The 12514-nt window shown below is 42.2% G+C and overlaps 1 protein-coding gene across 3 annotated transcripts; it reads right to left on the bottom strand.

Moving 5' to 3' along the window:
* Positions 1-2821: 2821 nt before the first annotated feature.
* xkr4 (XK related 4) lies at positions 2822-11821 on the bottom strand. Of its 3 annotated transcripts, none has more exons than XM_063886452.1 (4): positions 11136-11821; positions 5587-5786; positions 3796-4150; positions 2822-3422 (listed from the first exon to the last, which is right to left on the bottom strand). In XM_063886452.1, the coding sequence occupies exons 1-4, from the start codon at positions 11819-11821 to the stop codon at positions 2822-2824; spliced, it is 1842 nt and encodes a 613-aa protein (XP_063742522.1). The 3 variants fall into 3 exon arrangements, with proteins under 3 accessions (XP_063742522.1, XP_063742521.1, XP_063742523.1); XM_063886451.1 differs by having other exon boundaries at positions 3796-4179; positions 5613-5786; XM_063886453.1 differs by lacking the exon at positions 3796-4150 and having other exon boundaries at positions 2822-3423.
* Positions 11822-12514: the final 693 nt, after the last annotated feature.

The following is a 12514-nucleotide window of genomic DNA, read 5'->3' as shown; positions in this document are numbered from 1 at the left end:
GGACATCCATATCACGCTGCTGATCTGATGGAACCTCAACAATTCAGTCACCCAGGTTTTCATTTTATGGGTAAACATCATGGTAGGAATTTTAGTATAACTTAGTGGCTGCATTACTATTATGTTGTCGTCTACTTCAACATGTCTTCAGCGGGCGCCACCTCAATCTCATTAAAGGTTGTCAATATGGAATTCAGAGTATATTCGTGATTCTGGGATAGCCGCTACACAGCTCTCAACATGGTGAGGGTTAAGCTAACGGTGCTAGCAGGGAAAGCTAACAGAGCTAACAGTGTTAACCTGAGGGATAAACGAATGGTGGCTGATTTCTGAGTTTTTGCAACAATCCTGAGGGTAAGGACGAGGATGTTTAGAAAATGTAACAGCCAGGCTCCGTGTAAGCGCAGAGCAGAACAGAATAGTGACCATTAGCTAGCCAAGCACAGGACTCACATTCGCTAGCATGCACACCCTGCCGGACTGGCTCCTCATGAAAGCAGGAAGGGGCTCGAATTACAACACACAGTATCCACTCTATCATTGCATAGTACTTTGCTACTATACTAATATTGTGAATGCCATATAAAGAACCTTATGTATGTACACAAGAAAGTCTCCCACAGCCCTCTCTGTGGAGTTTAGCATCTATGCTAGCATCATCTCAACTTCCATTAAGATATGCTATTTCTCCTTTAATACTTCACCTAAGTTGGATTTGTTGTAAACAAATCTAGTCTAATTTGGTGCAGGTTCACTTAGTTACTTTCACCCACCTGCAATTGTTGCTTTTTGTCTGTGGTCTTTTTTCCTGCACTAGGCTTCCCTCTCTGAAAATATCTGGATTCCATCAGAGACCCTTTCCTGATGACAATATGTAGTATAATGGTGGTCTTATATCAAGCTCTTAATGTGGCACGCCAGCTAATCAAAAAACACTTTGTTAGCATTCCTAAAGCCAGCACCATGCTAACCTGTGTTATGTGGCTCGGTGTATCAATTTTGAAAGCTGCTGGAACAGTTTGCCCAGAAGGGGACATGTGTTTATGAAAGAACAAGCAGACTCTGGACACTCACACCACAAACAATGACTTCAGTACCCTCTACGTCATCTCTAAAGTTTAAAAAAAAATGCTGCTTGTAGCATCAGAGAACTCCCGGTGGTTGGTGTTCTTTTTGAGATGGCTGTTATGTGTCTTCCTTCAGCGCTTTTGCTTGTGTCTCCTGATCCCCCTCCCACACAATCACCTCCACACAGGTTATCGCAAAGCCATGTTTATGAGGCCGGCAAGTAGTTGAGTTGAGCTGCCAGGAAGATTTTTTTCTTGGCATTGTGTGAGGTTGTGTCTGTCGAGCTTCCCCTCTTCTTTTTCGCTTCCCATCCTTCCCTCCTGCCACTTTAGGTTCATTTTACCCAAACGTAACACAATGACTGAGTATAGATGCTACTAGTTCAGTTCTTTATGACCTTTTTCCAGTGTAGACCATCATTATCCCACAAGAATTAAATGTCTAGGCCAAAGAAGAAAACGTTCGTTTGGAACACAGAATCTTTATGGTCACTGTGTCACTTTGGGCAATTATAGACCCTTTCACAGTTGTAAACATAAACATTCTAAATGAGTCCCAGTTTATTTCCTGTTGTAGTGTAAGTGAATATCATCACCTGACAGGAAGTGACCATAGAGCTGTAGCCTAGCAATGTAATTCAGTCGAAACGGTCTATAGACTAATCGTTTCTTGCCATGGTCAAAACTACTACACGTTGGTCCCCAACCAATCAAAGCTTACCGTCTTTCAACAACAGACACAATCAATGGCGATGTTTAGGATGTTGGCTGTCTAGTGTTTGGGGAAAAACACAACTGACCTGTCCTTTTTTGCACAACATTATTCCTCGTTCCCTTTGCCACGTTTACATTGTTACTTTAAAAAGTGCTCTTCACATCGTGGAAGGCAAAAAGAAGTCCTCACATGCTTATCTTTCTATTGGAAAGTTGTGAGATGCAGTATCAGTCGTCACCCATGATGACGCGCTACACAAGATAAAATGCTTGGTTGTTGCACCCAACGCACATTGTCTTTGCCGATCGGAAAGGATGCCCCATGTCTGCCAGATCGGGCTATAATCAGGCTAATGTTGTTCAGTTTGAAACCAACATGAGGTGTTCCAGCTCTTCAGAATCTGGATGGCATTTCCAAGAAACCTTTTTGGCACTAAGAGAACAAGGGCGATGAGTGTTATCATGTACTGATGGAAGTACCCAACATCTGTGGCTGCCATTGGATCGTATCAGAATTCCAATCAGTAGGGCACCAACACATGAAGACAGATGACTGTTTGCAGTTCCTCCTTATGCTGATGAAGGGAACTTTTATGTTCTTCATCACATTAGAGGATTTTGAAGGTATTTCAGATATAATTTAGGTTAAGGTGGAGTTTCCAAAAGCTTGTCTGAATGGACATTTGACATTAGATCTCCAACCTAAAATCCAAGAACTCTGTTGATCCGCATTTAGTTTGTACCAAATGACATTTCCCTGATGAGTGGAAGTAAAAATAAAAGCAATTACTTTTCAAAGAAATCAAACAATTCTGGTGATATCAACTGCCCTTGCCAAATTGCTCCTCTGATCACTAACAACAGGGCTGAATGCTCTTTGTGGCGCTATGGAATAGAAAAAGAAAAGGGGTATCGAGAGATGGAACGTGAGATTGTTGGTAGTAACAAATTCTTATTGCCACAGACCTTGTTGCTGTTCATGTGATATCAGGAGAATCCTCTGATTGCAGCACCCCCTTTAGGTTCTGAGAGCAGCGGAACTACAACGTGGTCTCATATTCCAAACGCTCCTGCACCAGAGCGTCATCTTTGTACTGCAGCCGCGGAGGAGTGGGCGAGGAGTCTATGGCCAGGATCGCCCTGCGTATACTGCGGTCGAGGACATGGCGCTCCCACGCAGGGTAGCGGTTCCTGCAAAGGTCGATCTTAATGACGGTCTCATCGAGGCGCGGAGCACGGGACGATGGCGTGGATGGCACTGTGGGTCGGACCTGAAAAACTGGCATGCAGCCGTCCCGCTCGGAATACTTCCCCATGTCGCGCTCCAGAGTTGTGGTGGCACCCCGGTTGGAACGTAGCGAGTTGGTGGCACCTTCAGAGGGTAGAGTGGAGAACTGAGCAGTGGGGTCCAGGTCCAGTGCCTGGCCACTCGGTGAGCGGCCAAAGCGAGGCCCGTTGGGATGGAAAAAGGCATAGTACATGAGCATGAAAACCACTCCGGTGAGGAAACTGCTGAAGATGACGCAGAGTGCTGGCACTGCGAAGGCGTCAGTGGTGTAAGGCGACCGGTAGAGGTACCACAACGCACTGAGAGCAGCATTCTCCACCAGAATCACCAGGTAGTATATGAAAAGCCGACACCTGCACAGAGACATGGTGCAAAGGAACAGTTAGCAATGCGTGATTGGTAAGTGTGTGTTTGGAGTTGGGCATTTGACGTTTTTTTGATTTCATTCATTAGGATCATCTTTCTAACACTAACCTTTGTAAGCCCATTCATGGTGGTTTGATTTGGTGTATATGCAAATCCTAACGGTAACCCCAACCCTAACCGTACAAGGTTATTTCTTTACCACAAGTTATTTTAATCGCACATTTTTTTATTCTGTGTTGTAGTCAAATACAATTTCATTGGACTACAACACAGAATAAAAAAGGACCTTACATTCCATTAAAACAATCAAGCGACAGAATATGTTTTCACATCAAACTTTATGGAGTTGAGCATCCTCACCTTGTCCGACCCTCCTTGACGTTGAACCAGGAGAAGATGTAGATAATGCCCACCACCATGTCAAACACAATTTCCTCCCACTTGCTGATGCAGAAGTCTGTCTCGCAGTGGACAATCCAGAAGGTCATGATGCACCAGTGCAGCACGATGAAGATGCCGAAGTAGAGTTGAAACACAGAGGCGAACAGGGCGAAGGTGATGACCCTGGCAGCGATGGTGAAGAAGTGCCAGCAGAACTGGATGATGACAGCCAGGTAGCTGATGGGCTTTTTGTCGTCCCGAGAATCTCGTAGGGCCTTCTGGTAGGAGGCCAGGGCCCAGGCCAGAGAGACCAGGGAGGCTGCAGCTGTCATCCCTGGGAGAAGTGCAGAACAAAAACAGTTAGTGAAATGTGCCATCAGAAACACAGTCAGATGAGAAGATGAATATCCTCAATGACGAGTTTCTTCTCGGCGCTACAACTAGAGACTGGTTAAGTAAGTCGGTAAGTGTTAGCATAGCACAAACACCACAAATGAACCCATTATGGTATTTTTGTTATGGTCGAGGGCAAACGATTTACTTAAATACCCATGTTATGTCTCATATGCAATATTACTGCAACGATATATAATACCAAGATTAGAAATGTCTAAATACATGGTTTTTATTACATAATTAAATGTAACACTAAGAAGCTGGTATTAACATGTATCTGTCACATATTTATGAGCTAATTTGGCTAAGCAAACTTTTAAATGTTTATCATAAATTGTAAGTGCTATTCATACCCGATTACATAAGATGTTTGCTAAAACCAAAGAATACTACAAGGAAAGGTTGCTAACAAAGTAGCATTAAGACTATTTTTCTTAGATGAAGCAAAAGAAGCATTATTAAATTACTATACTCCATTTTTCAATCAATATTTTGAGTTATAACTATTGATTAATTTGGTAAGGAGCGGTATAATCAGCCTGATAATGTGCAGCGAGCTGGTCATCATTGCATCTTGTATGGCACTGTCAAAAGTTAATAAAGAGGCATATCTGAATCCCTCGTGGGGAAACAAACTCTTTGCATACACATGCATTAAAGCAGGTCAGAGCTGGGGGGATGCCTAATAGGATGGTGCCCACAGCATTTGGATGTTGAGTGCACACGAACACCTTGGTCATTTCCAGGCATCTCTCCAGCCACAGTCCATCTGATTAAACTGTTGATTTCAAGCTAGAATCCTAGTGCTGCAGTCAAAAAATGCCTTTAAAAAATGTCAAATGATGGTAGCAAGGCCTGTAAGACCTTAGAAGTCTTCAAGTCTACTGAGGTACACAGTCTGACAGAGTGGAAGTGAGTGACAATGTTCTATGGTCACCAACTTAGCTTGTTAGTGCCCTTTCATGTTTCCCCCCTCTTGCCTGTCATCCCAGTGCATTTCAAGGTATTTAATCATCCTTGCCGTGGATGGATGCAGTCAGAAAGATTCTTTGCTTTGGCCTGTTCTCCCTACTTCAAATTGGTTGTTTGAAGGTTAAGACTTTAAGGTTAGAATGACGTTTAGGTTAAGGGAGGCAGTCTACATCCAGCAGATGGTGCATGGTCACAAGTAAAATATCTCAAAGTGTAAAAGTGATATAAATCATATAATCAGATAATAAAATGATGCGAGGTCGGCTACGGGGCGGGACGGGAAAAGAGTTGGAGATAAGCCTTTAGTAGTGATGGTTTTGTTAGAATAATGCTTTAAGACATTCAGAGTACTCACAAGTCTAGAGAGACATGTGTATTTGTGTGTGCTCGTGAGTGTATTACCTTGCACAGCCTGGAGCTTGTGTGTCTGTATAATGATGCACAGCTGCAACACCAGTTGTGGAGCGCTCTCCAGAAAGGTGGCCAAGAGATGCAGCATGCTCACATCTGCAAACTCATACACCATCCTCCAGTAGTAGCGCCAGTGCTCCGTTTCGGAACTCTGACGACTCCGAACGCCCAGGTAGATGGTGTGAAAATACCTTGAAGGAAAACGGAGGGAAAATATATATTTCTTTAACATCAACCAGACAGGAAGAACTATATACGGAACATAAGAAGGACAAAGACACAACACACTGAAAATACACAAATCAATACAGAAATACACTGCAAGAACTGTTCCCGGAGGACACCAACAATTGATGCATAAGTCTGAGACACATGTTGTCGTCATGGCTAATGAACTTCTTGAAGTGGTGTTGGAAACTGAGATATTATGTAACCAAGTCCCATTTTTATGGTTAATATTAACCAAAAGAAATGTATCTAGGTCACATTATTAGACGCGGTCCCTCATCTGTTATTCATACTCATGGTAATAGGTCATTATTTTAACCTCAAGCAGAGGACAAGTGCTTATATTACCACTCAAGCCTCTTGCTATTAGTTTAAGACAGCATCGAGCCCTAACGGGAATCGAGATGGGGAATGTTGAATCTGAATTATCTCAGATGAATTGTTGGTCTTTATTCGGACCACCCCTCATCCCTCCAAACCTCTCTATAAATAATTGAGAAGGGGATTTAAGGGAAACAATTGTTTTGGTTGCTTATCCTGGTATTTCATTAATCAGAGTAAAAGTTAATGTATTCCTCTTACACTGTGTTCTTACCAGTGGTGTAAAGTAACTAAGTACATTAACTCTAGTCCTATTTAGCCATAATTGTACTTGACTTGAGTATTTACATTGTAGGCTACTTTTGACAAGTCATCCACTACATTTCTGAGATAATATTGTACTGTTACTAGTTGCTTTAAACATACAAAAACATATGATACTAAACTTATAAGATAACATCTCAGAATAATGTAATGAACTACCAATATATTAAAAAAAAATGGCCTAATGAGTATCCAAAACTAGCTCCTTATTGGTAAACTACAATAACCAAATTCTCTTCCGTTTAAATGTTGATGATAAAAACAGGATATTATAATAGTTTATGACAATATATTACTGTGAGCCATTCTGCATACTGAGCAATTAATTACTCAATATTTTGAGTAAATTTAGCTGATAATATTTCTGTTCTTCTACTGAAGTAACATTTTGAATTTAGGTTTTATGTGTGTAATGGCGTATCGGACCATAGTATAAAAAACCTGTCCCTTCCTTCAAGATTCAATTGTTGATATAATAGTTTCTCCACATCGTCTTTTGGAAAAGCCTGGATTGCAACACGGACATTGCATGACCAGCAAACACATTTCTGCTCTTGGCAATCCAATTCCAACTGTACCTCTGCAGACCTGAGAGACGAGCTCATTTAATTTAGTGATTTCATTATTACTTTTCACTCTGTGGCCTAGATTTAAATGTGTCCCTCTCCGTCAGCGTCCGTCATTCATTGCCTTTCTCTCCCGCTCTGTATCTGAAACATCACCAATACATGGTGGTCATTTAGCAGCAGGCTAATAGGCCGTGAAATGAAGTTCCATTTTCAATAAAGAATTTGAAAAATTAAATCTAAGGCTAAAGCTGAAGACCGAACCGGGACAGATCAACCTAACACATTTTCTAACTGTGTGTGTGTGTGTGTGTGTGTGTGTGTGTGTGTGTGTGTGTGTGTGTGTGTGTGTGTGTGTGTGTGTGTGTGTGTGTGTGTGTGTGTGTGTGCGTGTTTTGCTTTACTTGTGAGGACCAAGTAGCTAGAAGAGGGCATATATGCGTGCGTGCGTGCATGTGTGTGTGTGTTAGTCTATCTAAGTGTACACACACAAATCAGCCTTGTTAACCTGCCACCCGGGCTACATTCATACTGTTGCTGAAGGTGTCCCAGTTCTGACTGCTTCACTCACATCCACAGAAAGGAAAGTCATTCAGTCTGATTTGGCCTTCAAGCGAGGCCACTGCCACCATCATTACTGCTAGAATTTACATTGAAATGCTCCTTTTCATAGAATAAATGTTTCATTCCAATGCAATCTAGTTATTTAGGTGATGTGAGGTTATTTTTCTATATAATATTTTTTTTATCATGGATGCCAAATGATTCCAGACCCTGATGTTATATCCATATTAGGATATTTATTGACTGCGCCATTTGTCCAGCTTAAAAACAAGTACCTGTTCTCCTCACTGTTCAAGATATTTTATATGCAACATGTTCTTTCATAACTTGCCTGTTATGCTAAATAAAGTCACATTTACATAGGGTGTACATAATGATATTTCCCCAAACACTTCTGTGTTGTGGCTTTTGTTCTGTTTCTTTAACTCATCCACTCCCCACATTATTGACAAAAACAATTAATTTCACCTAATTCTTCATATTTGTTATACATTTCACACACACTGTGAGTAGGATACATTCATTGTTGGTTAAATTAGCAAAATTAAGAAGATGGGCATCCTCAAAAGACCCAAGCGAAATGTGAGTGCATGATGTTAAACTGATTCATACTGACTGACCTCAATTTGGCTCATGATTAACACATACTTTCTTTGGGAAAACATAAAATTTCTCCTTGCACAACATTACAACTTCATTAGTCAGGTAGCACTAGCAGCTACTCTGCTGGTTACTGACTGCTCTATGGGACACCGGATTTCAAGAGAGGGAATGACACAGTCAAGTAGTCAAGCAGCTTTCAATTGATATCGTCATTTCAATCCATTACCTAATGAAACATCTAATAATCAAATGAAATGAGAAATATTCCTATAGATGTGAAAAGCTTGTTGTTCATCGATTTATAATTAAGATGTCTATGTTTTATTTACTAGCTGCGCTTAACTTTCTAAGATGTAATTGCACTGTTATGGTTCTGTCTTTAAGGCACTTTGTAAACTTAATTTTGAACACTTCATGATAATATTAATATTTCAATTTCAATGTCCATTTAATGCCCATTATTACTCAAGAATGCAGTTGCCCTTTTTTTGCATCCTTTTGCAATATTCTATGTGGCAAAAGCATAAACAATGTGTTTTTTGGCATAACAATGGCATAGACATTTTACTTTCAAAGAAATGTTCAGTCAGGTGCAAAAGCATCTGAAAATGACACACCATCAGACTACAATAATAATAATAAATTATTATTGTAGTTATTATTATTATCTAAATAGTAATAATAATAATGTTTTATTTGTAAAGCACTTTCAAGCAATAGCCATAAATTGCTTCCCAAGGTTAGAGAAATAATACGAAATATTAGGGACTATTGTAAGAACAATGTAGACCTAACAATAAACGGTCACTGGTAAAATTATAAAAATAATGTTGATTTATTTGTTTCAAAGGTGCTTCAAAGATAACCAAGAGGGCTTCAGCAGATGTGTTTCTATTTCTCATTTGACATTTTGCACTCTGCCAAAGTCTGGTCTATTTTCTATTTATATCTCATTCAGAGTCTGTGAACTGATAAACTGCTGTGTTGTGTTGTGGGTTTTTTGGATTAGTTATAAAGATACAGTACTTTGATTGGTTGAAGAGGTCAGTACTCCTCTACCGTAGCTATTCCCAAAATACATATCTGCCTTGGGCACTTTTATTGGTTCTGTGACAGTAGAGTCATAGAGAAGGTACTCTGCTGTACAGCTCCACCTGCATCCGTGCTGCGTAACGCATAAAGAAGGAATCGGAGAGTCATTACAGTACAGTGTCCTGCTCGACTGTCTCACTGTCCTCTGGAGGAACTCTGTGAGTAATGCAGAGGCAGACGGGGCATCTGTTGGCATGATGCATTCCCTCGCCCCTAACCCAACCAACACTAACATAACCATTGTGCTAAAATGTAAATAAAAACAGTGCTGTGTGATACTTCCTGCTGCAAGCAACAATATTGTCAACAAACCTTACTGTTAAGAACACTTTCGAAATGATTAGCTGATTTAAAGAGAGCGTATATCCAAGTACATGTTATTTATTCACTTCCTCCGACACCCCTCCATATAATTCATGTTTTTGTGCATGTGCATTCCATGCTTTAATGTTCAGAAAGCTCTTTATTTTTCTCATACTGCCTGTGCTGCAGCACCTCTTTTGACCCTCTGTCTGAAACCAGAACCCAGTCTGCTCTGCTTAGCTGGCCGGCTCTGTTGTGATTGGTGATTGGTCCTTAATGAGTTTTTTTAGATGCCTGAAAAAAGGTATGTTGTTCATACCAAAACAAATACTAAATATCTTTTTGTTCCACAGCATATGACAGTCAGTAAATACCCCGCTGTTGAATGTCTGAAGTTTTTAGGCCTCTTTAAAATGGCAGTTGCTAACAAGTGTCTAAATGAGACTACCAAATGTCATCATGCCAAACATTAGCCACTTTTAGCTTAGCGGTAGTGACGTGGAGTCATCTGTCCTTTATAGCATTAAGTTAACTATTTACCTAACTTCGATTAGATGTATGCTTTAACAATGATAAAAGTGGTATTACTATGTGGAGATTAGCCTGCTGAACAAATCATGTGAGCATACATGCGTTTGCCACAGATATTATATTCTGAAATCCAATGGAAATATCCCATTGCTTTTTGGTCGAGGGAGCCCTTGTGATGCTGATTTCCAGGTCGGCCTAAAAAAAGACATCATCACCGCACCACTCTATGAAACATGCTAAATATGATTTGATTGCATGCAGGGAAACCGTTTATATGAAGAGCAAAAGTGGTGGAACACATTGGCTGAAAAGTAACCTCAGACGTTCTGTCATCGGATGACAACTGAAGTTTTTATTAGCTCATAATTAGCTGGTTAACTTGTGAAACAATCAATAAACTCCATCTCTACATCTGTAACTGCAGCTATTAGCTGTAGCCCCCCCGGCATTTCACCATCAGAATGATGGCTATTGGTTTCCAAGTAGGGCTTTGAAATAAATGTATTGATATTGTGATATGAGACTAGATATTGGCTTATTTCGGCTTATTTATTATCTATTATATTATTTGACTTTATCCGCAAAAATCCACAAATGATGATCATTTATCAAAATTCTCATTGTGTTTATATTTTGTGAAGGCCTCATTGGTCAACCCTGCAATATCGTTTCAATATTGATATTGGGGTATCATATCGCCCAGCCCTAATTACAAGATCGGTAGACCTGCTCTTCATAACTGATCTGTGAAATGCAGCAGAGCAGAGAGACTGTAAGAGCAGGCATCATTCAGAGGCCACCATGCTCATTCATTCATTTACACACACATGCACGTACACACACACACACACACACACACACACACACACACACACACACACACACACACACACACACACACACACACACACACACACACACACTGGGTTTCATATCAATAGCCGGTCCTCACAAGTACTGCAAAAAAAAAACAACATATAATTGTTACCCATCCCAAGGCCCAAATACCTCCATATCTGACCCAGCTGAAAGATGTGGATGAAGGACTGGGTGCTCCACACGCAAAAGGAGTAGTATGCCGGCCGCTTCCTGCCCCGGCCCGCTGCGGTGCTGCTGGTGCTGTTGGTGGTGGTGTTCTTGCTGGCGGTCGACGCCTGTCTCTGCGGCGTGGCCGGGTGGTGCTGCGCGGTCACATCCCCGTGTGAGGCGGAGCCGCTCAGCAGCTTGTTCCCGTCCATGTTGGAGCAATCCACGGAGGACTCCGAGCCGTCCTCGGTGCTGAAATCGTGGACGAACCATCTGAAGCTGAAGAGCTGCACGGAGAAGGAGCCCAGCACCACGAAGAAGAGCGTCAGGCCGAACCACCAGTATTCGCCGCGAAGGTAGTAGTCCGCCGACAGCCACACATCGGTGCCAACATCCGCCAGATACACTGCAACTGCGGCTACTATCCACAGACAGTCCCACACTGTATACCTCTGCTGCTCCCTCACCAGGCGGAGACACGTCGAACTGGAGCCTCCCCCGCCGCAGCACCGCGACTCCCCGTTCGCAAAATCCCCGGTGCCCGCAGAGTCGGGCTGGGCTCCCGGGTGGAGCCCCTGCACCGAGCCGGAGTGCTCCGAGTTCTGCAGCGGGGTAAAGGCCACATCGCTCTTCTTTATCTTCAGGACCCCGTCCGATTTAGCCGCCATTATTGGAAGCTTGTAATATTACTCTATTATTCTTCCACCCCACCTCTTCTCCTCTACCCCTGCCTCTCTCCGTCGACACCCTTCTGTGTGTCTCTCCTCCTCCTCCGCCTCCTCCGCCTCCTCTCTGGACAGGAACTAGCTCCTCTACACAGCCGCCTGCTCATAATACAGAATAAAGAGAGAACTGAGCACTGACCCGGGGCTGGCACCCATATTTTGGCCCATATCGCGTCTTATAGGCGGACTTCTCCGGTGATGATGCGCTTACATGCAGCAGAGAGCAGGCTTTGCTTCCTCCACCTGCAGACACGGATCTATTCTTTTTCTGCTTATTTTATCCGCGGTGAGTTCTCATGCTGAGCCTGATGTTGGCTGGATGATGGAGACAGGAGCGAAGGTAAAGGAGGAAGCCTGCACCCAGCTTCCTCTATGGCACAGAATAAAAACTATGACATCACCCCCCTCACTCTCTCTGCCCCTCCCTCTCTCGTCCTCTGGTTCCAGCACCATGGACAGTTACACTGTTACTCGGCAAACTTGCACTTGAACCACACGTTTTATCATGTAATTTATCATCACAACACTTTATTTGTCAAGCCAAACGCCCTCTCACAGGCAGTACCTCTCCTTCAACTCTTATACTATGATATGAAATGCTATTCTTCCAAGAAAAAAGACCCATACCTAAAGTAT

This window comes from Eleginops maclovinus, chromosome 6 (genome assembly GCF_036324505.1).
Source record: "Eleginops maclovinus isolate JMC-PN-2008 ecotype Puerto Natales chromosome 6, JC_Emac_rtc_rv5, whole genome shotgun sequence".
Lineage (NCBI taxonomy): Eukaryota > Metazoa > Chordata > Actinopteri > Perciformes > Eleginopidae > Eleginops > Eleginops maclovinus.
Note: the sequence above shows the minus strand (reverse complement) of the source record. Positions and strands in the feature narration are given on the sequence as shown.

Bases quoted from the DNA above. Each gene is read 5' to 3' on its own strand.
- xkr4 (XM_063886451.1), bottom strand. From the start codon at position 11,821: ATGGCGGCTAAATCGGACGGGGTCCTGAAGATAAAGAAGAGCGATGTG. The intron at 5,787-11,135 runs GTATTTGGGCCT...TTTTCCTTCAAG, and splicing joins CAGCTGGGTCAGATATGGAG to GTATTTTCACACCATCTACC. The intron at 3,423-3,795 runs GTGAGGATGCTC...GTCTCTGTGCAG, and splicing joins GTCAAGGAGGGTCGGACAAG to GTGTCGGCTTTTCATATACT.